The sequence below is a fragment of the Lissotriton helveticus genome, chromosome 1_1 (genome assembly GCF_964261635.1).
Source record: "Lissotriton helveticus chromosome 1_1, aLisHel1.1, whole genome shotgun sequence".
Classification (NCBI taxonomy): Eukaryota; Metazoa; Chordata; class Amphibia; order Caudata; family Salamandridae; genus Lissotriton; species Lissotriton helveticus.
Genome location: NC_136057.1, coordinates 1,862,411,412 through 1,862,438,610, shown reverse-complemented (window position 1 = coordinate 1,862,438,610; position 27,199 = coordinate 1,862,411,412). Strand labels below are relative to the sequence as shown.

General features: G+C 48.8%; 1 protein-coding gene across 3 annotated transcripts in view; it reads right to left on the bottom strand.

Annotated features, from left to right (window-relative positions):
- The window catches only part of LOC144754069 (flavin-containing monooxygenase 5-like), a 413,291-nt gene that overhangs the window by 26,049 nt on the left and 360,043 nt on the right, over window positions 1-27,199 (bottom strand). For all 3 annotated transcript variants that reach the window (XM_078641598.1, XM_078641614.1, XM_078641606.1), the window contains one exon: window positions 24,053-24,125. In XM_078641598.1, the coding sequence (XP_078497724.1) occupies window positions 24,053-24,125 (73 nt within the window). The remainder of the gene's footprint in view (window positions 1-24,052; window positions 24,126-27,199) is intronic.

Genomic DNA, 27,199 nt, shown 5'->3' with positions numbered 1-27,199 from the left:
AATTTACACTAAGAATTATAATGCTGCTATAAGAAAACTATTAATGTTTAGTTATTATTGTTTTTTCACTGTGCACGTTTTTTTCTTCAAACCAGGTTAATTACCATTGATATACGAAGGAATGTATAGGTTTTTTAACATTTGGTTATACACATATATTTATTTATCGTTTGAATTACTTTGGTGTTGGGTTACAGGCCCCGTGTGGACCTGATGTATTTGTCTTAACTCGTTTTAACACATACATATTTTAAACATGGAAACCTTGGCACTCTAGCAGTGATTTTCAGCATGAACTTGTATGACTAATGTGTGACAATTGTGAAATTAGATGTACCCGTTTAGGATTTGAAGTTATAGTAAAATATACTGTATAGATCCCTGTATGAGTAGAGATATATTATCTTGTCTCCTCACCAACATTCGATATACAGGCTAATGTTTCCTGTATCTAAGTGGAATGAATCAGGACCCCAGCATATTGCAGTATATGTATTTGCACATTGCCTATTTTGCACATATTGATGCACTTTCAAAGCACTTATGCACTTTAGAAAGTCAGCACGTAGCACTTTATATGTATTTTATGCTGGGATTCCTGAATTGAAAAACAAAACTGTGAAATTTTTCTCACAGTTTCGTAATTATAATGAACGGGGTTTCTATCAATTCATATCTTATAACCATGGTTTTAAAACGGGTCAGTACAATAGATCTGTGCATTTTACCTTAAAACTTTTTTTAGTCATCAATGTTACTTAATCTGTCGAATGTCACTCTTATAAAATTTGAATCCAAATGTATTTTACATGTATTAGGAAATCTTTTAGAAATTTTACTGTATTTTACATCTATTTGGAAATTGCATTGCTGAGTGTAAAGAATGGTAGTATGTTTTCCATGTTTATTAGCAAGTTTGCACAGGTGTTTTACGTTAATCACTCGCTTCCACTATAAAAGGTGTACCCAGTCAAAAATACGCTGTCATGTGATCAAGGCTCCGTTAGAGCCGAAACGTTGGTGACTCTTTCTGCGTGAATAAAGCTGTTTATACCTCGAGGTCCGTGTCCGGAGTCTGCTTGCTGGGTCTGCGCGAGCGTGCTAGCTGGGAGACAGACGGTGCACAGGATATATATATATATATATATATAAATAAAATTTCTATGGCAAAATGAAACCCCTCATTTTGTTCCTTTTCAAATTAAATGTATTAAGTGTTACCACTTTATTCCAATCAAGATGACTTCAGGTGTGCCATACTTTTGTCATAAGTAAGACTGTTAGCGTTCTAGTTGTTCTTTAGAACACTCTGGGACATTCTGTCATTGGGCTATAGTTGGGCCACATCTGGCTGATATTTGGGCTACATTTGTTTTTTTTGTCTCTGGTGGCCATCTTTGGGCTACATTGGGCTACATTGGGCTACATTTTGGCTCTAACATATATATAGTCCAATGTAGCCCAATATATATTTTTTCAAAGTTAATTTTCGTAAAAAACCACTGGAGCATATATCTTGAGACATAGCAAAGGCACATCGGGGTACCAGTCCCTACAATTTCGCCAAGTTTGGTGGAAATCCATTCAGCCGTTCGGGCTAAAAGTGAGTCCAACCGCCCTATGGAAATTAACATGGGGAAAACACGTTTTGGGACCCCCCTTTTATCTCGGCCCCCACTTGACGGATCCCCCCGAAACTTTTCAGGGAAGGAGCGGAGCGCAGCGAGGCAAAGTTAAGGAAAATTACAGGCAGATCCCTCATTCGGCGCCAAAGTTATTCCCAATAGAATGTTGCGGATTTCCTATGGAAAACGATCCGCCAGTAGGTAATATATATATATATATATATATATATATATATAAAATCTTTTTATTACATTTTTCACATGAAAATAATCAAAGAAGCAGAAAATACGAAACAAAAACAAACCAACTGACGGTGTTGGCATTGCATCATCCCAAATATAATGCATTGCAGCATGGGAACGGGCATTATGTCACTCCCTTCCACCAAACTACCAGAGCACCAGCACTGAAACAGGTCTGGAGTTGTTGGTGTTCTTTTCTAGAGGAGACCTGGCCTGGGAGATCAGGCTCTGCCTGTTCCTATTGGAGCAGGGCAAAGACTGATTTGCATATGGATGTTCTTTTGCAAGAGTAACATGGGGGCATATTTACAAGGGCTTTATCAATGCCTTTTTGCCTTAAAAAGCCAAAAAAGCGGCGATAAAACCAGCGCCCTATTTACAAGAGGGTGCTAACATGCATAATGGCACGTTAGCACCCTTTTCCCCAACGCCTCACTTTGCATCTCCAATGAGATGCAAAGTGGGCGTTACTGGGCGTACCCTGGACGGACTATCTTGCAAATATCGCTGATGTTTACATTGGGATATTTACAAGGCAGCCCACATGATTTTAGCACACATTAGATTTTGGCAAAAACTGTTCTTTTCATCAAAACCTAACGTCTGCTAAAATCCTGACTTCGCCATCCCTAACATAGGGGGTGGATTATGCTGATACGACCCTGTAGGTTATAATCAGCAAGGTTATCGCCCTTTTGCAGGGAACATCGCTGGAAAACCAGCGATGTTCCCTGCAAAAGGGCGATAACCTCGCTATCTCTGGAATTTTTATCGCCCTGGAGTAACGCGTTGTTAATAACGCGCTACCAGGGCGATAAATATCAGAGACAGTCTACGATAATATATTTATTGTTAAGCACGGCCAGCGATAATTATCCCTGGCCGTTGTTAATATGCCCCATAGTGAGTGGGAAATGATGGATTGGAATGTGGACATGAGCATTCCATCCATCACTTAGTTCTTTGTTGCAGAATGGCCTGACAAGAGCAACCACTGAACAATTAAGTGGCCACAGGCTAGGTCAGGGACTGGGCACCTTTAACAGAATTAGCCCATCTGCCACATTCTGGGGCATATTTACAAGGATCTAACGCCACCGTAGCGTCAATTTTTTTTTATGTTACAGTCGCTTTTTTTTGTTGCCATATTTACAAGTTGCCGCAAAGTCAAGTTAGCGAAAATTTTCTGTGTTAACGTGATTTTTCCATTAAGGCACTTCTGTTAAACTTACCGAAAATTAGATGCATGGTAGGCGTTACTGCGTAAAAACTCTGCAAAACACACAATGCGATATTTACAAGGATTTCCTTGTACATCGCACATCGCTAAAAAGAAAAACTGCAGCTAAGTCCCATTAGGGGCAGTTTTTTAATGTCAGAAATTAGCTGGTCATATAAATAGTGCAAACACGATGTCGAGGGAGACCGGCGGTGGGATGAGGGCGGGTGTCTTGCCCTGGTCAAGGAGGGAGGTGATGTCGTCTGCAGTGAGGAGTGCAGTCTATGTGCTATGGTTCCTTCGAAAGCCAGATTAGGAGATGTCCAGGATGTGGTTCACTTTGTTGAACTCGGAGAGTTGGGCATTGGTGATGGCCTTCTCTATGACCTTGGCTGGGAATGGGAGGAGTGAGATTGGTCTGAAGTTCTTGAGGTCTGTGGAGTCTGAAGACTGCCTCTTCAGTAGAGGGTTGATCTTGACTTGTTTACAGTCGTCGCTGAAGCTGGTGGTTTCGATGGAGAAGTTAATAGTGCAGCAAAGCTGGGGGGGCAATGGTGGAGGCTGCTCTGTGGAAGATGTGGTATGGGCAGGGATCCGTTAGGGTACCTGAGTGGATTCTCTTCATGGTCTTGATAGTGTCCCCTGTTGTGAGAGGGGTCCAGCAGAGCCACTCTGTTGGGGTGCGGCTTGGTTGTGTACGATGGTGGCAAGTGTGGTGGCTGGATCTGGGGTGTCGAAGCTGTTGTAGATCTTCCTAATCTTGTGGTGATGTGTGTGGGTTGGTGCGATGACTAGCTTATTGATTCTGATGTTGGCAAGGTTCTCCAGGAGGGAGGTGGTGTTCTGGTCACTGGGGTGGTCCAGGTGGAAGTTGAGGTCTCCAAGTAGGATGTAGTCGGAGGATGCAAGAGCCAGGGGTGCGATGAGGTCCACGATGGTGTAGTTGAAGGTGGGTCAGGGGCCAGGGGGCCAGTAGACGAGGGTGCCACGGAGGGTGGTGTTGGGTTTGGTCCGGATCTGGCAGTGAAGGTGTTCCATGGTCGCCGTTGGGTCTTTAGAGTGCGTGGTCAGTCGGATGTGCTTTAGTAAACAATGACAATGTCTACTCCTGGGTGGTCGGGGCAGTCCCGAGGGTGATTATTTAGCCATCGGGGATGGCGATGGCACTGTCCGGACCAGAGCAGGGGTTGGTTCAGGTTTCCAAGAAGGCAATGTCTGGAGAGGTGGTGACGAAGAGGTCCCAGATTTCTGTGGCGTATTTGTGGTGGGACCACACGTTGAGGAGGATGCATTTGAGCCGGTCGTGTATGCTATTGGTCGGCTGGGCGGCGAGAGGAGCTAGTGTATTGGTGTGGCAGAAGGTGTGGTTATAGTTCTGGCAGGCAAAGGGTCCAAGGGTATTCTTTGTGATGCTAGATGGCAGGCGGCATGGCGTCAAGAGTTGAGGGCGAGGTGGGTGCTGGCGTCATAGCGGTGGAGTTCCCGAGATGCAGGGTCCCCGACACTGGGCGTGGTCCAGGGGCAGACAGACGCAGACAGGTTTGCCGTTGGCGTGCCTGTGTGGACACCATTAAGTTGTGTTGTGGGGGGATGAACAGCTGGGAGGTGGGAAATGCAGGAGCGGTAAAGGACATTGGAGGGGGCGAGGCCACTGGGGATTGTAGCGGCAAAGAAGGAGAGGACAGTGACAAAAACAAAGCCAAAGGCAGAGGCAGAAAAGCAATGGAGAAGAGCAGTAAGAGGGACAGAAACAGCAGAAAAGAGGGACAGGAGGGCAGTCAAGCAGCAGAGCAGTGACGCACTACCACTGGACCACCAGGGAGGAGCCTGTGGGTGGAGGAGGGCCTCGAACTACTGACCTCTGGGTCAGAGAAAACAGCATCAGCAGAAAGGGACAGCAGCAGCAGCTACCAGATGCCGCTGCGCTGTGGAAGGAGCAAGTCCACTAAGGGATAGTTCCCCATACATCCAAAAGCATACTAACAGGGTGCAAGGAAAGGCAGCACCACCCAGTTGCCTCCTCCTGCCTAACAGTGACTACCAGATTCCGTGTTCCCCAGTGCCCCAGCGAGTAACAGTGGATCAAGTTGCGTGCCCAAGGGCCAGGGCCCGAACCGACCCCCGTGCTTCTGGCACCTGCTGCCACCAATGGCAAATGTTAGCAACTTGAGCCAGTCAGTGGAGTCCTCTACCAGTCTTGTGTGGTGTCATTGGCAATGTGGGTCCTCTGCAGTGCAGGGATTGCTCAGGGCATGGTATGCGCCACTCACAGGCGCTATGCCTGAGCCCGACACGACCTCCAGGCCTCCTTCGCTCCCCGTCCCACCTTCTCCTCACCTGGACATCAACACCGGGGCACAAATCGCCATGCTCTCTCTGAATCTATGACTCAGCCAGTAGGAGCCTCAGCCAATCCGAATTTCACAAACATGGGTACAGCAGTTGCCACTGAGTCTGCTGCGGAACCTCCCGATGCAGGTGATGCAACAGGGCCCTCTTAGGCGTGAAGTCGCGGCACTCCCACAACACAAGTTCAGTGCAGCTCAGGGGCCTCACCCTCCACAGTGCTTGGACAGCGCCACCTACTCCGGCCTGTGATGCAGAGAGGCTTGGGCCACCACTGGCAATCTTCTCCGTGCACCCCGGTGTAGTGGTGGCACATGTTATGCAGTGCAGACCTCCCCACATCCGTGCCCAGGAGCGCTTCTAATGATCACGGCTCCAAGGGGCACCAGGCGGTTTTCTCACACAGGTCAGCAATGAGTCTGAATGCAACTTGCCAGACTTTGCCACCAGGTAAGGGTGATCGCCGATGCCTCGATGTATACAGTCGCGACCCACAGGCTCGGGCCCGACGCGGTCTGCCTTCACTGTCAGGTCACAGTAGATACACAGCACCGATGCATCCCACTTTGGGTCTCAGACGCAGGCCCAGTGAGGCCTCTAGCTCCTGGGTACTGCCCTTGCTTCCAGGGATCAGCGCAGTGGTGTTGCAAGCAATGAAAAGTGCTGCATCACTGTTTTTCCATAGGGATGCACCACTTTATAAATGAGGCCCTGATTCTGCATTTCCTCTTCCCCTGGGACTCTGGCTGGTCATTGTAGCTGTTTGGGGACTTGGGGGGAGGGTGGGTGTTGACCTGTGCTGAACTTGATCCTGGCTGCTCCATTCTGCATTCCAGAGCTTTTATTTTTTTTCCTTAGAGGTGTATTTGTCAGCTCTTTTTTTGCCACTAGTGGCTGATAAGTGACGTTGGGCTCACTAACGTGATTTATTTTGCTGCTAATTGGCTAACTGTCACTTTTTTCACGCCAGCGTCAAGATTTTTATTGCCATGAAACTAGAGTTAGCGGCAATTTTCGCCACCGCTAGCTGATCCTAACGCCATGTAATGACGTTATGTAAATACGTCGCAAACATGGTGATTGGTTTTAGGGAAGGGAATCTTGTTTTAATTTGTGTGCAACCCTGTAGCCTACTTGGGCAACACTTGTGTAACTTTTCCCTGTTTATGAAAAAAAAACATGCCCGCGACATGTATGGAGGTATAAATACAATGTTCAAAATGGTTGCAACTATGTTGATGAAGGCAGAAGCCGAAACGCGTCCTGAGAGACCGTTGTTGTTTTACTCACCCGTAAATTATAAATCTTCAGAGCACTGAGTGCTGCACCTTCAATAATTCCTGAGAGGATTTGTGGTAATGTTTGGTGTAGGCGATGAGACGCGTTGAGAGGCACCACCCACGATCAGGCGCAGTCAGGCATAGCCACATTGGAGAGGAAGCCGAAAGCAGCCTGTCAGCCCCCGCACAGCAAATTGGAGTGCAGCAGTGAGAGAGCCAGCACCAAAGGCAGGAGGACCAATAAAGGCAGTTGGAGGATGGTCCAAAATGGAGCACCGCTGCTCGGAGGTGCGTGACTCTTGTGTGCTGAGCACGTACTGGACTGCGGAGTAAGGCGCAGCTTAAGAATGTTGGACGTTACACCATAGCCGCGTTTTTTTAAAGTATGACGTGAACAGGAGAGGCCATGAAGTAGAACACAACTTCGGTGTTTTCTGCGAGGCAGTTACGGTCTGCCATTATTTTTTCGAATACAGCAGGACAGGGTGCAAACAATACCACTGGGGGAGCACTCAGAGGCAGTGACAAAGTGTAGATGCAATTCAGAATGTTAGAAAAACTCAAAAAAACTGAACTAACCAAATGGTGGGAATTTGAGTCCCTGCAAAAATATCTGGATATGGGGAGAGTGCCTGGAGGCCTGAGAATTCTAACAATGCCGAGCCATGAAAATCCTAACCCTTAAATACTCAGGGAGTGGGCAGAGCATAATGCCAATATCGCTGCAGGGATTTTTATTTTCACCATATTTTATTGGCATTTGTGCTATAGCAATACATACATGGGCATGTACATTTGTGCTGGTTCAATCGTATGTTTTCCCCAAAACTGTTTCATAACACACTATCCCCCTCCCCCTTGAGTTGCTTGCTAATAGGTGGAATCCCGATAAAATGTACAAAGAGGTAAGCAGATGTAAGGGCCCTAGAAAGTGGTTGTTGCCTCGCTGTGTCCTTCAGGTGTGTGGGGCAGGTTGCTCTATTTGCCCGTCTTCTGGGACCGGTGTTGCCACCCTTGAGGCATTTCCTTCGCTGCTAGCGTCTGCGTCAGTTGCCACTAGTTCCCCCACAGGATCCTCCCAGGTTCTGGCCCTTTCCATTTTGCCTATTCCCCTGATGGCCTCTCGGAGTAACAGTCGCCCTTCTGCCACTGCCCATCGTTCTAGCTCTCTCCTCCAAGTGGTGAATCTTGGTCTGCCTGGGGCTTTCCAGTTCCTGGCTATCTATTGTTTAGCTAATATAAAGGCAAGGTCCTAAAACTTCCCTGTCACTCTATTTCTGGCCTTGTGAGGGAACCACCCTAAGAGGAAATGTTCTGGGGTCTGTGGAAGTTCTTTGTCGATCAGAATATCTCTGCAGGGATGATGAGAATCCTGATAAAATAGGCTGAGATCGACAGAGAGACGATCCTAGGTGAAATTAAAGATATAAAGGAGAAAATTTAAAAACACACTAACAAGTAACTAGTTCAATCTCTAATGAAAGCTATGGGGGACAGACTGATTGCAGTGGAAGATGGAACAGTACAAGAGAAGGCATGCAAATTTAATAGGGACCGTATTGACTATACATGTGGACAAATTTACACCTTTGTGTAACGTTTTGATAACCTACGGAGGCAGAAACTCAAAGGGATGGCGAGAACCCAGCAGGAGCCACCTACCTAGTACATCAGATACAGATCATGAAGAAGGTAGAAGAATGGGCGGATATACCACATTTCAAGACGAATTTGATTTGTTAAAGATGGAGAGGGGAACAAATCACAGACCCTGACGAGGCAACACAAGACAAAGAGGCAAAGGAAGAGCAGAAGAGGTGGCCAAGGAAAAAGAAAACGCCATAGACAGTGGTAGCAAAGTGACGAGAAGCAACAGGAGATATCGAGTAAAGAGACTATTACGGTGATTTATCTTTCAGGTATGATACTTACCGATGAAGATCACAAAAACTTGACATTGGGACTATCATACTGTTAACCGAAAAACTTTGATAATGTGGGAACCAGAATTAAACTTTTCATGTTCGTTAGGAAATTAAAACTAGCAAAATTGTATAAAATGAGCACTCCCACAAATGTTACCTCTGTCTGAATGTTACTGCCCGATTGTTTTGCAAAACTTTATTGTTTGGAAAGTTAATCGCCCCACGTCAATCTAAAAACAAGCATTTGCAATCCAATAGGTCTCGCTTTAGGAAAGTTTGAGCTATTGGTATTGTAAATGACACATTTTTTATTTATTTTTTGTTTTTGAAAATAGCGAAATTAATAGCTTTGTCATTTACAATGCCAATAGTTATAACTTTCGCAAATGTGACACCTATAGCATTTGTAATGCAATATGCGTTGTATTTACGTGACTTACATGTATTGATATTACAAATAACAATGGCTTTTAATTTTTTTTCAATAATTAATACTTAAATAAAAGTTATTGTAATTTATAATGGCAATAGCTTGACGTTTTGTAAATAACCTTTGTGAAGATTATGTTCAGTGTATTTTATTGTGACGAAAATCCAAGAACAGAAGTGAAATATTAACATCTTTTTGTTACATTTGTAATAAAGCTTGAAACATTGAGAGAACATATTTGAACCAGGTGTTGTTGAATGGTTGCACAGACTGATGCTGTGGTGGCGCTGAGTGATGTTGTGATAGTGAACGAGTTTCAATGCTGTGGCGTTCAGTGATGCTGTGGTAGCGCATAGTGATGTTGTGGTGCCCCTGAGTGATGCTGTGGTGGTGCGGAGTGATGCTGTATGCTATGCTATGTTTTGTTTTGTTATCCTATGTTTTGTTTTGTTATGCTATGCTATGTTTTGCTATCCTATGCTTTGATTTATGTTATGCTATGCTGTGTTTTGTTATGTTATGTTTTGTTATGTTTTGCATGTTTTGCTATGCTATGCTTTGTTATGCTATGCTATGTTTTGTTATGCTATGCTATGTTTTGCTTTGCTGTGCTTTGTTATGCTATGCTATGCTATGCTTTGTTATCCAATGCTATGCTATGTTTTGTTGTTTTTTTATGCTATGCTTTGTTTTGCTATGCTATGTTTTGTTATGCTATGCTATGTTTTGTTGTGTTTGGTATGCTATGTTTTACTATGCTATGTTTTGTTGTGTTTTATTAAGCTATGCTTCGAGGAGCTGCGGGAACTTTTGCTGGCGAACTACCTGCCCCAGGAGACAGCAGGCCAACCAGGGAGTGTTCTAGCCCCTCCCTCACCATCGGCAGCCTTAAGAACGACTCGCGCCTCCCGCTCCACGAGAGACGCTTCGAGGAGCTGCGGGAACTTTTGCTGGCGAACTACCTGCCCCAGGAGACAGCGGGCCAACCCGGGAGTGCTCTAGCCCCTCCCTCACCATCCGCAGGAAGTGCGCCGGGCAAAGCCCGGACAAAGGGCGGGCCCGTCCTAGCCCGTCATCGCCAGGAAGAGGCAGGGCAGGGCCCCCTCCCTTTCATCTAGGCTACGGGGCACAAGGTACTGTCTTTGGCATCACTTTTGCGTGACTTTTTCTGATATATACCTGGGGGCCTGTTAACATCAATACCACTACCATTGGCGAACTTTGGGCAACGAAATCTACGTTCTGCCAGTACGTGGTTACCAAAGCCCTAATTGGATAATCTCTGTCACTCAATGAGTAAAAGGAAGTCAATGGAGGGTGGGAAGGCAACTGGGAATAAGAGAGGTAAAAAGGTTAAAAAAGTGAGCCATGCAGCCAGTAATTGCGGTCTTGGCAGAATCGAGACCATAGTAAATGAGTGTGAAGAAATCTTAGGTGGCAACAATGCAGCAGTCAATACTGGTGTAAAACATCAGGAGGAGGGATTAGGTAACAATCCACAAAGATCAATTCCATCTATATTTAAAAAAAAGACACACCAATCTACTAAGCCCATTTCTCATAGTCCATTGGCAGAGGGCGCAGAGGTATTCCCTCCATCTACTCCTCCATTACCACTTCTAAATCAGATTGATACAGGGGTTATAAGAGCCAACAGAACTGCTGATGAGTATATTCCACCAATCCCCTGTTCCAACCAATTTGCAGCGCTAGAGTGTTTGGTGGAAAGAACTGTACCCCCAGTAAGGAAGGATTGTAATGCTACTGGCTCAGTGGTTCCAGTAGGTACATGTAAATGTAGAGATTCAAACGAGGGACTACTGCAGAAAGTGGAATTTCTCCAAAGAGAGGTGGACTCTTTGAGGAAAATGGTTGAAGCCTTAAATTGCAGGGCCAAACATCCCCCTCCAGTTCACGCTTTGCTGTCCCAACCTCCTCTCCTCACAGCTGCTCCACATTTGAATAGGCCATTGGTCGGTGCTCCTTTCGAGGGGAGGGGCGGGATCCCCACTGGGCTGCGAGAACGAGGAAACCCTGCCCCTTTTAAGTCCCCTGCCTTTAGCACTAAAAAATCCTATGCTGAGTCACTAAAAGTCCCTGGGGCTTGTATTACCTCATTTAACACCACGGGGCTACAGGGTCAATTTCCTTTGGGTACGACCACGAATACTCAGGCCATAGTCCGTATGGTGAAAGTCCCAAAACGTTCTTGCAGACAGGGGTACGAAAGTGGCGAATCCCTGCGCAATAAGGCCATACACTGGTTGTGACGTGTGAGGGGATGCAGATCCATAATCCGTGAGGACATTGTGAGAGCAAGGAGGATTGTATCGCACAATTCTGAGCTAGACTGCATTCAGCTGTTGCTTACTGATGCTGTTCTTGCTGAGAATTTAGTGGCTTTGGAATTCTGTACCTTTTCTCCAGAGTATTCTGCCATCCAGATCAGGTGTTTACCACTATGGCCATCAATTAGGGTGGCAGACCAAGAAACATCAAGGAGATCTGGAGGGGGGTTGGGTTTGAATAGGGTAGACTGACTAAATCCAGGGCCTATTGAAAACCCTAACATTGCCACAGTAGGAGCCAGTTGCAGAGAGACCCATGCCCTTGCAAATTCTTGATCTACAGGAACTATAAATGGACAGGGACAGGAGGTTGAAGAAGTGTGGGCACCTATTTGTGCCCCGGATAACATAGCAGTGGAGGTTATGACCAACACAAATGTACTTAACCTCCTCTCCTGGAATGTAGCGGGGTTAGAGAAGTAACTACTGCTCCCCGAATGGAATAAATGTGTTGAACAGTTCGAGATATGTCTAATCCAGGAGACATGGAGTTTAACCCCCATTCACAAATCCGGCTATATTTCTTATTTCATTCCGGCAACTAGTTCAGGCAAGGTCCGCCCCTCTGGGGGGTTACAAATCTGGATTAGTATTTCCCTGAATTGGACAATCGTCACACACAGCTGTCTGTCTCGGGACATTTTGCATCTAACTGTTAGAGGAACACCCAATAGCACAGCATTAGAACTATTTAACATCTATGCAAGAGGCTCTATAGGCGCCCAGTTATCCCCGACTATAACAGTTCTGGAAAGTATGCTATCTTGCATTTTGTCACATTCTAACATCATTGTAGCAGGGGACCTTAACTGCACGTTCGAACCGCTGAGTGCCGAGGATTTCTTGGGTGTTGCCGAAGAGGATGCAAAATGGGCTATTCCTCCCCTTAGTTTAGACCCTATTAAGAAGTGGTCTCAGAGGGCTATTCAAATTTATGCCTTCACCTTGGAATATAATTTAAGAGCTGCAAATGGGAGGACAAGCTCCGATTTAAGCGGAGCAAACACTTTTAATAGGATAAGTTCCCCGTCCAGAATAGACTATATCCTTATTGACGTCCGATTATGGGGAGACCTTCAGGATATGGTAGTTAAACCCTCCTTAGATAGCGACCATAATCCTCTCTGCCTACAAATTAACAATGTCTGTGGATCCCTTGGTATAGAGGCATTCAGTCGTCCCTTATTGTCAACTAGAGAGGTAATCCCCTCCAATTGTAATAGATGCCTTAAAAGGCTTAAAGTCTCCCAAAAGGAACATGAATTGCAAAGTATCAAGGAAGTTCTCGAGTCTAAGAATAAGGAACTTGTGGTGCTTTCTAGCGAAATGGGGAAGCAATCCAATTTTCACCAGTTTTATCAGGAATCAATTGATAAATTGAGTTATTTTTTTATTGTTGAAGGGAAACAGTCCCAAGACGAGATCAAGCAAGGCCTACTAATCCATGGTACTCCTCGGGTTGCAGGGAAAAGAGAGTGGCCCTACCTCTTGCGGTTAAAAAAGACCTTCCAGCAATTAAAATAGCAAGAAAAGAGTATTCCAGGGCACAGGTGGAAGCTAAACGAAATTGGAATGAGACTCATTGTCAGGAATTAAAACACGCCTCCAAGCAGAGGGACCCAAAACTATTCTGGGATTTAATTAATAGAGGGATCAGAAAAGGATCTGACCCAATCCCTAACCATTACGGGCCAGCAATGGCACGAGCACTTCTCCAATCTTTACTCGGGAGACGAATGCTCTATGTCCCTAGTTCTTGAGCCCTTCCCAACCTTCACAGGTGCCCATTCGACAGTGGATTGTTTTGAGCTCCAAAAGGTGGTGTTAGCAATAAATAGCATCGCTCCCGGAAAGGCTGTGGGACCTGATGGTCTCCCCGGGGACTTGCTTCTGCATGATCCTAAGCCTTGGGCTCTCTTCATTTTATTGGTAATGAACTTAATAGCGAGGGGATCCCCTGTCCCAGATTCTTGGAAAGGAGCGGAGGTCATTCCAAATTTTTTAGAAGGGGAATAGGGAGGACCCTGCCAACTACCAACCGATTAGTTTAATCGATGTGATTCAGAAGGTGGTTGGCAGGGTCCTCCTTTTGAGGATTAGAACATGGATGGAGGACGGAAACATCCTGTCTCACTATCAAGTGTGGTTTAGGCAAAAGGTGGGAACAATGGACCAGGTGTTCAGATTCTTCATGATCTATTGGAAAATAGTGATTTTAGGGAAAGGCAGCTTGTATCTGGCCTTCATAGATCTGAAGACCGCGTTCGACCTGGTGCCCCGGGATAAACTCTGGCAGGTCCTTCAACAACTGGGCATTTCCCCTCAGATCCTTGACTTCACAAAACACCTGCATAATGACAACTATGCCAAAATTAGGTGGGGATCACAGGGGCAACTGACAGAGAGGATCGTGGTGAACAGGGGGGTCCGCTAGGGATGGGTGCTGGCTACCACCCTGTTTTCATTATCCATCAACTGGGTGGTTGACCATCTCAGACAGGAACCAGCAGACGCTCCCACTTTGGCGGGGGAGATGACACCAACCCTCCTATTCGCCGACGACACGCTCTTGATCTCTAAATCACCGGGTGGCCTCCAGAAACTTTTAAACAGGTTTGGCCTCTTTTGCAATTCTCGGGGGTTGACAATCAACACAAATAAAACTAAATTAATGACCATCAACCCGTCAAAACATTTTAGAAATGGCATTACCCTGAACGATGCCCCTTTAGACACTGTTGAGTCGTTTGACTATTTGGGATTCCGTGTCTCTAAGAACATGAGGTGGGGTCCCCATCTGGCCAAAATGCTCTTAAACCATAAGCGGGTGTCTGGGGCTATCGTCAGAGAACAACATCAGTCTGAGAGTAGGCCAGTTGCGTTGGCGCTTGCGGTCTATGCCGGTAAAGCACTACCCCCGGCCCTATACGGGGCTGAATTATGGGGTTTCGAGAACGTCAGCGAGCTTGCCAAATCTCAAAATAAGTTTTTGAGAGACCTTATTTCCCTCCCTATTTCTACCCCGCTGAAACCTTTATTTTATGACATGGGAAGGCGTTCCATCCAGGATATTGTTCGCCTTCGTCCCCTGCTCTTCTGGGCACGCATAAGAAGGACTGCTGAATTGTCCAACTATGCGGCTGCACTCGATGAATCGGTATTGGCTGATACAGGGAGTAGGATTAAATAGATAGCCGACCTTAGACAGCTTTTAACAGATATAGGATTTAAAGAGGCTTGGGTCAGTCAGGTTCCACCCTCAAAGCAGGATCTGAAGCGTGTCTATTGGGATTGGGTGCAGACACAAGAGTTCGCTAACCCCAAAATAGGGATACTCACTAAGGGGTTCTTTGAACACAAATCCATCTGTAGATTGGAACCCTACCTAGATTTTCTACAGGTCCCCAGGGACAGGGTCCTGTATATGAAGCTGAGACTAAGGACCCTCCACATCAATAGTGTGACAGCTTCTTGGAAAGGACCTAATTTAACATCAGCGCCCTGCCCAGGCTGCGCCTACCATAATGAGTCTATTGCCCATTTTTTCTTTGCCTGTCCGGCCTACAGAACGGCCAGAGCCAAATGGCTCAAACCAGTTTGTAAAAGGATAGGCTTAATGAACTACCGTGCTGCACTCCGCATCTTAAGAACTGATACATCATCAGTAATACTGATTTGCGGAGTAGCTATGTTTTTGGGATGCACATGGTTCATAAGAAAAAAGATCCTGGCAAAAAAAACGATATGTCCCATTCCCAATAGCCTTGAAGCGCTTGTTTGTTAGATAAAATAAGACCAAGGTTTTGAGTTAAAAATGCCTAGTGCAATAGCCTTTATTGTCCCGATTTAATATTATTAGCTGTGAAATGGATTGCCCTTTTTTATTCCCTGTTTTTTTTTAAATGTATGGATTTTAATATGCAATTTATACTGTAATGTATAGTATGATGTATGATGCACTTTTCTCCCTTTGAGAATGTTTTAGTATTTAATTTTTTAAATGTATATGCTTTTATGATATTTTTTATCGAATAAAGCTCATACTACTACTACTACGTTAAGCTATGCTATGTGTTGTTGTGTTTTGCTATGTTTTGTTATGCTATGTGTTGTTGTGTTTTTTTATGCTATGTTGTGTTATGTTATGCTATGATTTGTTTTGCTATCCTATGCTTTGTTTTGTTATGCTATGTTTAGTTTTGCTATCCTATGCTTAGTTTTGTTATGCTATGCTATGTTTTCTTATGCTATGCTATGTTTTGTTGTGCTATGCTATGTTTTGTTATGCTATGCTTTGTTATGTTTTATTATGCTATGCTTTGTTTTGCTATGCTATGTTTTGTTATGCTATGTTTTGTTATACTATGCTAAGCTTTGTTTTGTTATGCTATGCTATGTTGTGTTTTGTTATGCTATGCTATGTTTTGTTATGCTTTGCAATGTTATGTTTTGTTATGTATGCTATGTTTTGTTGTGTTTTGTTATGCTATGCTATGTTTTGTTGTGTTTTGCTATGTTTTGTTATGCTATGTTTTGTTATGCCATGCTTTGGATTATATTATGTTATGCTGTTTTGTTATGTTATGCTATGTTTTGTTCTGATATGTTTTGTCGTGTTTTGTTATGCTGTGCTATGTTTTGTTCTACCATGCTATGCCTTGTTATGTTATGCTATGCTTTGTTTTGTTATGCTATGTTTTGTTATGCTATGCTATGTTTTGTTGTGTTGTGTTTTGTTATGCTATGCTGTGTTGTGTTTTGCTATGCTATGTTTTGTTTTGTTATGCTATGTTTTGTTTTGCTATCCTATGCTTTGTTTTGTTATGCTATGCTATGTTTTGTTATGCTATGCTGCTGAGGGTGTGTGAGTGTGAGTGAGGGTGACTGAGGCGCGGTGAGGGGGGCGTGAGGCTTAGGGTGTGTGAGGGTGAGGGGTGTGAGGGTGAGGGTGAGGGGGGTGAGGGGGGTGAGGGTGAGGGTGTGAGGGTGTGTGAGGGTGAGGGGTGTGAGGGTGAGGGGTGTGAGGGTGAGAGGGTGTGAGGGTGTGTGAGGTGAGGGGGTGAGAGTGTGTGCGGGTGAGGGGGTTTGAGGGTGAGTGAGGGTGTGTGAGGGTGAGTGAGGGGGTGTGAGGGTGAGGGTGTGTGAGGGTGAGGGAGTGTGAGGGTGAGGGGTGTGAGGGTGTGTGAGGGTGTGAGGGTGAAGGGGTGTGAGGGTGTGTGAGGGTAAGGGTGTGTGAGGGTGAGAGGGTGAGGGGGTGAGAGGGTGTGAGGGTGAGGGGGTGGGAGGGTGAGAGGGTGTGAGGGTGAGGGTGAGAGGGGGTGAGGGTGTGTGAGGGTGAGGGGTGTGAGGGTGAGGGGGTGTGAAGGTGAGTGAGGGTGTGTGAAGGTGAGTGAGGGTGTGTGAGGGTGAGAGGGTGAGGGGGTGTGAATGTGTGTGAGGGTGTGTGAGGGTGAGGGTGTGTGAGGGGTGTGAGGGCGTGTGAAGGTGTGAGGGTGATGGTGTGTGAGGGTGAGGGTGTGTGAGGGTGAGGGGATGTAAGGGTGAGGGGGTGTGAGGGTGAGGCAGTGTGAGGGTGAGGGGATGTGAGGGTGAAGGGGGTGAGTGTGTGTGAGGGTGAGGGGGTGTGTGAGGGTGAGGGGTGTGAGAGTGTGGGGGTGTGAGGGTGAGGGGTTGTGAGGGTGAGGGTGTGGGGTTGTGAGGGTGAGGGTGACGGGGGTGAGGGTGATGGGGTGAGGGTGTGTGAGGGTGAGGGTGTGTGAGGGTGAGGGGGTGTGTGAGGGTGATAGGGTGTGTGAGGGTGTGTGTGAGGGTGTGAGGGGCTGTGAGGGTGATGGGGTGTGAGGGTGAGGGTTTGAGGGGGTGTGAGGGTGAGGGGGTGTGAGGGTGAGGGTGCGAGGGTGAGTGAGGGTGTGTGAGGGTGAGGGCGAGGGTGTGAGGGGGTGAGGGTGAGGGGGTGTGAGGTTGAGGGTGTGTGAGGGTGAGAGGGTGTGTGAGGATGAGAGGGTGAGTGAGGGTGTGAGCGTGAGTGAGGGTGTGTGAGGGTGTGTAAGGGTGAGGGGATGTGAGGGTGAGGAGGTGTGAGAGTGAGGGGGTGTGAGGGTGAGGGGTTGTGAGGGTGAGGGTGTGTGAGGGGGAGGGTGTGTGGTTGTGAGGGTGAGGGAGGGTGAGGGTGACGGGGTGAGGGTGATGGGGGTGAGGGTGTGTGAGGGTGAGGGGGTGTGAGGGTGTGTGAGGGTGAGAGGGTGTGTGAGGGGGTGTGTGAGGGTGTGAGGGGCTGTGAGGGTGAGGGGGTGTGAGGGTGAGGGTTTGAGGGGGTGTGAGGGTGAGAGGGTGAGTGAGGGTGTGTGAGGGTGAGGGTGTGGGGGTGTGAGGGTGATGTGGTGTGAGGGGGTGTGAGGGTGAGAGGGTGTGTGAGGATGAGAGGGTGTGTGAGGGTGAGAGGGTGAGTGAGGGTGGGTGAGGTTGTGTGAGGGGGTGTAAGGTTGAGGGGATGTGAGGGTGAGGAGGTGTGAGAGTGAGGGGGTGTGAGGGTGAGAGGGTGAAGGGGTGTGAGGGTGTGTGAGGGTGAGAGGGTGAGGGTGTGTGAGGGGGAGGGTGTGGGGTTGTGAGGGTGAGGAGGGTGAGGGTGAGGGTTTGAGGGGGTGTGAGGGTGAGGGGGTGTGAGGGTGAGGGTGAGAGGGTGAGTGAGGGTGTGTGAGGGTGAGGGTGTGGGAGTGTGAGGGTGAGGGGTTGTGAGGGTGAGAGGGTGTGTGAGGATGAGAGGGTGTGTGAGGGTGAGAGGGTGAGTGAGGGTGGGTGAGGGTGTGTGAGGGGGTGTAAGGGTGAGGGGATGTGAAGGTGAGGAGGTGTGAGAGTGAGGGGGTGTGAGGGTGAGGGGTATGAGGGCGTGTGAAGGTGTGAGGGTGATGGTGTGTGAGGGTGAGGGTGTGGGGATGTGAGGGTGAGGGGGTGTGAGGGTGAGGCAGTGTGAGGGTGAGGGGATGTGAGGGTGAGGGGGTGAGGGTGAGGGTGTGTGAGGGTGAGGGTGTGTGTGAGGGTGAGGGGTGCGAGAGTGTGGGGGTGTGAGGGTGAGGGGTTGTGAGGGTGAGGGGGTGTGAGGGTGTGTGAGGGTGAGGGTGTGGGGTTGTGAGGGTGAGGGAGGGTGAGGGTGACGGGGGTGAGGGTGATGGGGGTGAGGGGGTGTGAGGGTGAGGGGGTGTGAGGGTGTGTGAGGGTGAGAGGGTGTGTGAGGGTGTGTGTGAGGGTGTGTGTGAGGGTGTGAGGGGCTGTGAGGGTGAGGGGGTGTAAGGGTGAGGGTTTGAGGGGGTATGAGGGTGAGGGGGTGTAAGGGTGAGGGTGAGAGGGTGAGTGAGGGTGTGTGAGGGTGAGGGTGTGGGGGTGTGAGGGTGAGGGGGTGTGAGGGTGAGAGGGTGTGTGAGGATGAGAGGGTGAGTGAGGGTGGGTGAGGGTGATGGTGTGTGAGGGTGAGGGGGTGTGAGGGTGAGGGGGTGTGAGGGTGAGGGGTGTGAGGGTGTGAGGGAGAGGGGGTGTGAGGGTGTGTGAGGGTGAGGGGGTGTGAGAATATGTGAGGGTGAGGGTGTGTGAGGGTGAGGGTGTGTGAGGGTGTGAGGGTGTGTGAGGGTGAGGGTGTATGAGGGTGAGGGTGTGTGAGGGTGAGGGCATGTGAGGGTGAGGGGGTGTGAGGGTGAGGGGTGTGAGGGTGTGTAAGGGTGTGAGGGTAAGTGAGGGTGTGTGAGGGTGAGAGGGGGTGAGGGCGTGTGAGGGTGAGGGGGTGTGAGGGTGTTTGAGGGTGAGAGGGTGAGGGGTTGTGAGGGTGTGTGAGGGTAGTCAGGGTGTGTGAGGGTGTGTGAGGGTAAGGCAGGGTGAGGGGGTGTGAGGGTGAGGGGGGTGAGGGGTGTGAGAGTGAGGGTGTGTGTGATGGTGAGGGGTGCGAGGGTGTGGGGTGAGGGGTTGTGAGGGTGAGGGGGTGTGAGGGTGAGAGGGTGTGTGAGGATCAGAGGATGTGTGAGGGTGAGAGGGTGAGTGAGGGTGGGTGAGGGGGTGTGAGGGGGTGTAAGGTTGAGGGGATGTGAGGGTGAGGAGGTGTGAGAGTGAGGGGGTGTGAGGGTGAGAGGGTGAAGGGGTGTGAGGGAGGGTGTGTGAGGGTGAGTGGGTGGGAGGGTGAGAGGGTGAGGGGGTGTGAGGTGAGTGAGGGGGTGTGAGGGTGAGTGAGTGGGTGTGAGGGTGTGTGAGGGTGATGGTGTGTGAGGGTGAGGGGGTGTGAGGGTGAGGGGGTGTGAGTGTGAGGGGTGTGAGGGTGTGTGAGGGTGTGAGGGAGAGGGGGTGTGAGGGTGAGGGTGTGTGAGGGTGAGGGGGTGTGAGAGTATGTGAGGGTGAGGGTGTGTGAGGGTGAGGGTGGGTGAGGGTGAGGGTGTATGAGGGTGAGGGTGTGTGAGGGTGAGGGCGTGTGAGGGTGAGGGGGTGTGAGGGTGAGGGGTGTGAGGGTGTGTGTGGGTGTGAGGGTAAGTGAGGGTGTGTGAGGGTGAGAGGGGGTGAGGGCCTGTGAGGGTGAGGGGGTGTGAGGGTGTTTGAGGGTGAGAGGGTGAGGGTGTGTGAGGGTAGTCACGGTGTGTGAGGGTGTGTGAGGGTAAGGCAGGGTGAGGGGTTGTGAGGGTGAGGGGGGTGAGGGTGAGGGGTGTGAGAGTGAGGGTGTGTGTGATGGTGAGGGGTGCGAGGGTGTGGGGTGAGGGGTTGTGAAGGTGAGGGGGTGTGAGGGCGTGTGAGTGGGAGGGTGTGGGGTTGTGAGGGTGTGGGGTTGCGAGGGTGAGGGGGTGTGAGGGTGAGAGTTTGTGAGGGTGAGGGAGGGTGATGGGGTGAAGGTGACGGGGTGAGGGTGTGTGAGGGTGAGGTTGTGAGGGTGAGGGTGTGTGAGTGAGGGTGTGTGAGGGTGTGTGAGGGTGAGAGGGTGAGGGAGGGTGTGTGAGGGTGAGGGTGTGTGAGGGTGAGGGGGTATAAGGGTGAGGGTATGTGAGGATGAGAGGGTGTGTGAGGGTGTGTGATGGGGTGTGAGGGTGATGGTGAGGGGATGTGAGGGTGAGGAGGTGTGAGAGTGAGGGGGTGTGAGGAGGGTGTGTGTGAGGGTGAGGGTGTGAGGGAGGGTGATGGGATGTGAGGGTGAGGGGATGTGAGGATGAGGGGATGTGAGGGTGAGGGGGTGTGAGGGTGAGAGGGGGTGAGAGGGTGTGTGAGGGTGAGAGGGTGTGTGAGGGTGAGAGGGTGAGTGAGGGTGAGGGGGTGTGAGGGTGAGGGGGTGTGAGGGTGAGGGTGTGTGTGAGTGTTGGAAAGGCGACCCCAGGGGAGACAGAAGGTGTCTGACTGTCCGCCCCGAGACCCACCTCTCTTTTTGGAATAGGCCGAGCGCCGTAGGGAGGCCTCCTTGGCGAGGCTTCTCTCCTACAATCGTAACAGCAGAGCAATCACACTACTTACAGATAGACACCACACAGGAAGGATATTCACAAGAATCTTTATATAAGTAATCAAAGCAAGTTCTTGGCAGGATAGCGGGCAAGGATCGAGGGATCCGTAAAGTCGTGGTCTCGGGGAAAGGGGGTAGCCGGACAGTCTTGGCACCCACTGGTGCGTGGATAGTTCAAGGGGTCAGGCCGCGACAGCGTCAGCAGGGCCTCGAAGGGGGTTCAGCTTGGTCAGGCCGCGACAGCGTCAGCAGGGCCTCGAAGATAGTTCAGCTTGGTCAGGCCGCGACAGCGTCAGCAGGGCCTCGAAGGTGGTTCAGCTTGGTCAGGCCGCGACAGCGTCAGCAGGGCCTCGAAGGGGGTTCAGCTTGGTCAGGCCGCGACAGCGTCAGCAGGGCCTCGAAGATAGTTCAGCTTGGTCAGGCCGCGACAGCGTCAGCAGGGCCTCGAAGGTTCCAGGTGCAAGTGTTCGGATCAGGATCAGCCGCGACGAGGTCAGCAGGGCTTCGACTCCAGATACAACTACCGTCCTAATCCAGGGCTGGCCCAGATATAGGACTGGAGGGCTTTGATGTCCGGGGTCAGAGGGGCCGGGATGAAGGTGTCCAGACACCCAGCAGGGGGGCGGAGCCAGCGCCCAGGGAGTCTGGAGAGCGATCGATACCAGGCGTCCGGGGGCGGCTGGAGGCCCATCGAAACTCTCCTCCTCCGGGATCTTGTCGAGTGGCCACTTTACCACCTAGGAGGATCTTGGTGCCTCAATGTCGGGGCTTCGCTGGGTCCGGGGCCCGGGATGGCTGCGGCCACGTGTTCGGGTCGTAATGACACCAATATGGAGTAGGGCCGGAAAGGGTGGCCTGGTCAGGTTGCCAGGCTGGCAGCGTTGGCGAGCAGGTTCCGTCGGGGTACCAGGGAGGGGGAGAGTTGTAGGTGGCCGGGGAGGCTGCTCTCGCCGATGGTTCGTGAATGTGCGTGTCAGGGGGGTCGATAGTAGGTAAATGGAGGGCCGATGTCGTCCTGGGCCCTCCATGCGGAAGGGGTCGGACCACGCCACGAGGCCGTGTCCAACAGTGAGGGTGAAGGTGTGAGGGTGAGGGGGTGTGAGGGTGAGGGTGGGTGAGGGAGAGAGGGTGTGTGAGGGTGAAAGGGTGTGTGAGGGAAAGAGGGTGGGTGAGGGGGTGTGAGGGTGAGGGTGTGAGGGGATGTGAGGGTGAGGGGATGTGAGGGTGAGGGCATGTGAGGGTGAGGGGGTGTGAGGGTGAGAGGGGGTGAAAGGGTGTGTGAGTGTGAGAGGGTGTGTAAGGGTGAGAGCGTGAGTGAGGGTGAGGGTGTGTGAGGGTGAGGGCGGGTGAGGGTGTGTGAGGGTGAGGATGAATGGTGTGAGGGTGATGGGGTGTGAGAGTGAGTGGGTGCTAGGGTGAGGAGGTGTGTGAGGGTGAGAGGGAGTGAGGGTGAAGGGGTGTGAGGGTGAGGGTGTGTGACAGTGTGTGGGGGTGTGAGGGGGTGAGGGTGAGTGAGGGTGAGAGGGTTGTGAGGGTGAGGGGGTGACGGTGTGTGAGGGTGTGTGAGGGTGAGAGGGTGTGAGGGTGTGTGAGGGTGAGGAGGTGTGAGGGTGAGGGTCCGAAGTAAATGGTGGCAGGGCAGACATCATAAGATAGAGAGAAGAGACTGTGTCGTGACTGTGTTGGTCAGTTTCAGAATCAGGAGGGGCAGAGTCAGCACAGTCTGTGAGGGATCAACGTGTGTAGAGGCAACACATAGCGGATGTAGCATTGCAGCTAGCAAGTCGAGTGTTTTCAAGCTGAGTGTCCCTAGATAGATGGCAACACAGCAACAGCATTTGAGGTGCAAGGCTACTGTAAAAAAGCACGGTAGGCTTTCTCTTTCGTCCAGAAAAAAAACCGAGAAAGGTGCAGAGAACGCCGAACAAAACACAGCTCCCCCGCGAAATGGATGCAAAAGAAACCAAGCTCTCGGCATTGCTGTGGCAGGGGGGGGCGGGAGCGGGAGCGCATTCCTTTGAAGTCTGATGCCAAGGCTCAGACAAATGGTGGTGCGCGATGTGTACGCGGGGGGGGGAGCGGCAGCCTTTGAAATCTGATGCCCGAGGCACAGACAAATGGTGGTGTGTGATGTGGCTGGCTCTGTGTACGCGCACAGCTCACATGAACTGTACGCGATCCACAGGCTAGGTAGACTTTTCTTTTCCGCTTATTATAATCTCACCTATTTATCCCTGCGGGATATAATAGACAAGTCCTAAAAAACATTGGCTAAAAGCAAACATATTTTTTCTGTCTTAAAATGTACACATTAGTTCCTGGCACTTAAGGGACCTACTTTGTGTGTGGATGTGCTCCTTGTGAAAGGGCAGAATGCCGTCATTCACAATGAAGTTATGTGGGCTGGCCCACTTCCCTATGCTGTAAGCTATAGTGGTCCGGAGAAAAACGTCCATGACTACAACTACAAGCTATGGATGAAGCGGGCTGGCTGAAAGCTCCTATAAGTTAGTGTATTATACATATAACTTTAGTAAAATCAAAGGACTTGGCTAATGTCAGACCTAAAAAGGATGCACTTGGCTACTTTGCAAGCTCACAGTATTATCTGATTCTTGTACTTTAAAAGACAACCTTTCTCTCCTTGAGTCACATAAGTGCCGAAGAACTGGTATGAGATTAGGACTGAGGTAATGTGGCTTGCTCTTCTTAAATCATGCTTCCCATGTTCAATACAAACAACACCTAAATGAAATACTATTCTGTGTACAGATTCTGGCTGACAATGTTTGTATACTAGCCACTTTAGTGCCAAGTAGTGAGTAAGCTTCCAAAGTGCACTCTGAATTTCTGACTGACTGACTGGTCTGGCCGACGTGTTATACTCGCTTCTTGGTTGTTCACCCATATGTTCAGTCACTCAATCGCCCACTTAGCCTTAATACCCACACCTGCGCTATCACTCAGTCGCCCAGTGACCCATACTGCTCCTCGCTCACTTATTGACAAACTCACTAAGACTAACCTACTGACTCTTTTTCTCATTTATTGCCATGTGCTCACTCTCTCACTTAAATTTTCAGTCACTGCTACGATGACTCAGTGAGTCATCTCACTCATTTGTCAGTCAGCAGCCATGCTTTCTTTCTCACTCAACTCCTCAATTTATGAACATTTACCGTTTCTCCATCATCTCTTTCCTCTGAGTACATTCCATCATCATGTCGTTGGAAGAGGGGAGCTTGACGAGTCCTACATGAAATGAAAAAAAACATCCATGAAGACAAAGTACTGCATTCAATGATTCACTATTAACGATGAAGTCAGAGTGCCCATGAAAAGTAATAAATTGACAGACTCTAGTACTGTTAATATATATACTTTCCACTGCCAAAGTTGTCCCTTACCATCTACACTGTTAGTGGTATGTGGTAAGGGATGAACAGCCAAAACTTTGCAGCAGTCCTGTCTGCACACCTCTCTTATTCTCCACCGCATTTAGAGTGAGGGATGATGATTTGATGGATGATGAAGCTAGCCCTGTCTCTGACAACAGGAAGGCCTTTGTGCATTTCAGCTGCTGGTGGAAATGGTGTTTGGGGTGCCACCCTAAAAAGGGAGGTACTTAGATGCCATGTCCACTGCCTTTTTTCATGTTCCGGTCCGCTGTCTGAATTGAAACTAGAAAAGTGGATCTATTCCCCAATGAAATGCTAAAAGAAAACCATCTGCAACAGCACATCTCCCCACACGCACCCATCAAGTGACCAGTTGCTGTTGAGAGTACCTAAGATTAGAAGGTCCAGACTGGGTGGTAAGGCTTTGTCAGTGGTAGGTCCTATTTTGTGGAACAACCTTCCTTTTCAACTTAGACAATGTTCTAATCATTTTGCCTTTAGAAAACAACTTAAGACTTTTTTGTTTCAGGATTAACAAGTTAGGTTCTAAGCCAGTCAATAATCAATGGCAATAAGAGTATTGGTTGTGTATCATTTTACTTTTTTTCTTGGTTCTCACTACTGCCGTCTATAGCGCGGAGATACTCCTTTGGGAGTTTATTCTAGCGCTTTACAAACCCACAAATAAATAAATAAAGGTGATGGATGGAATGAATCTCAGCCAATGGCACTTGCTCGGGCCGCATTCCAATCCATCATTTTTCATCCACCATGTCCCTCTGGATAACGGCCCGCCTTATGCAAATCAGTACTGACCCTGCTCCTCATGGCAACAATCTGTCCCAACTGCCAAGCTAGTTCCACTCCAGTAGGAACCACAAAAGATTACAGTCTAGAATTTGGCCGAGAATGATTGCTAGTGGCTGAGATGAATTCAAGCACTCCTTCCATTACCTTGTTATTTTTGCACAAGAAACCCATTAAAACATATTTTTTTGCTAATGAAAAACTCTCTTTAAGGTTCTGTGATCAACTCGTCTGCCATGGTCCAAGCCATAAGCAACCTGATGCTTTTTTGCCTGTGGCGAATCCGTGTGGAAAAAACAGCAAACTGAATAGCTCAATAAGCCCTGAGGGGCAGATTTACAAAATGTTCAAGCAAGGCAGGGCAGCAAGCAAAGTTGCTGTGCTGCACTGAGTAAGAGGGAGTCCTAGCCTCCTAGCACAGCTGCACTGTGTGCTGCCTGGCGCCAATGCTATGGTGCAAGGGTGCCTGCGTTAGGCAGGACACATTTTGTGCAGGACAAGACACCTTCATTCACAAAAACAATCCTTAATGTTGTTTTCTTTTTTTTTTATGTGCGCAGCAAAATGCAGCACATGTGGAACGAGGAAATAAGGAGAATAGTTCTCCTTGTTATGTTTCACTGGGGAAGGCGTACAATTCTGATGTACTCCCAGTGTTACAAGTCTTTGTAAATCCGGTATTGATGTAAAATCAGTGGGTGGTTGCATGGGAACTATTCCTCCCATCACCTTTTGTGTGTTTCATGTACACCCCTAAGTGGCAAGGGCATGGGTAGACTGGGATCCCATGCTCACTGTGTCACTGGAACCTGGCTAAACGTGGCTGATGAGTCCTTATCTAAGTGACACCAATCCTAGGTTGCTTGTGTGCCGCTTTGATGAGGACCTGGCCTGGAAGTTTGGGCTGGACTGCTCCCATGAGGAGCAGGTTCAAAGCTGATTTGCATATGCCTAGGTCTAAACTGAGATGGTATGGTAAGCAAAAGAACGATGGGTGGGACGCTACTCCGAGAAATTGACCTTGGTTAGGCAAATTGCAAGCATTCCTCCCATCACCTTTTGTGTGTTCCATATACCAGCCTAAGTGGCAAGTGGCAGATGTGGGTACTGTGCTCACTGTGCCACTGGAACCAAGCTATGCCTGGCTGATGAGCGCTTACAGGGGTGAAACCAGTTCTGGGTTCCTTGTAATCAGGTTTGGTGAAGACCTGGCCTGGTACTTTGGGCTGGACTGTTCCATGAGGAGCTTGGTCAAGGCTGATTTGCATATGGCTGGGTGCATACTGAGGTGGCACATTGAGCAAAAAAGTGATGGGTTGGTATGCAACCCCGAGCTATTGCCAGTGGTTAGACCAGAGGTCTCCAACCTTTTCTGTAGTGAGAGCTACTTCTGATGAGCGAACATCATTGTAAGCTACAGAAGGCCAAGCAACTCCCACATTGTTTCTAGGTGCCCCCACACACGGGCTATTTGGCTTTATGCCTAATGGCCACAGAGCCATATCCCATGGTTTGAACACAATACTTTGACTAGGGGCATTATCACAGGGCTGCTACGTGTGTTGGTAACAGTGTGGTCTTTTGAGATGTATGAATATGTGTGCATATGAATGGGATATGTTTGTACGAGTGACTGAGACTGTGTTGTATGTAGTTGTGACACAGAACATATCTTTCGCCATATGTGGCACTGTTACAGTCTGTTACATGTACAACTCAAATGGGAGGAATTTAAAGTGCAGAAAAAATGTCTCCACTTTAAATTTCTCCAACTAATAACATTTTTCACTTATAAGTATGGCACTGCATCAAGAAAATGAAACAGAAGAGTTAATTTTATTTATGTGGATTCCATAAAACTCATCATTTAAATTTTCTCCCATTTCCAAGTGTCACATTTAGAAACACCAAGGGGCATATGTACAAACCCCTATCGCCACTGGAACGTCACTTTTGATGATGTTCCTGTGGCAATAGGGTCTTTGCCTTATTTACCAGTCAGTGTTAAGCCACATTAAGTGGCTTAATGCTGCCTTGTAAATAAGGCCCCCCTCACACGATATGCTTAGCATGAACTGGGAGGACAATGTGTGTTGCTGTGGGCGTTCCACCTCAACACCC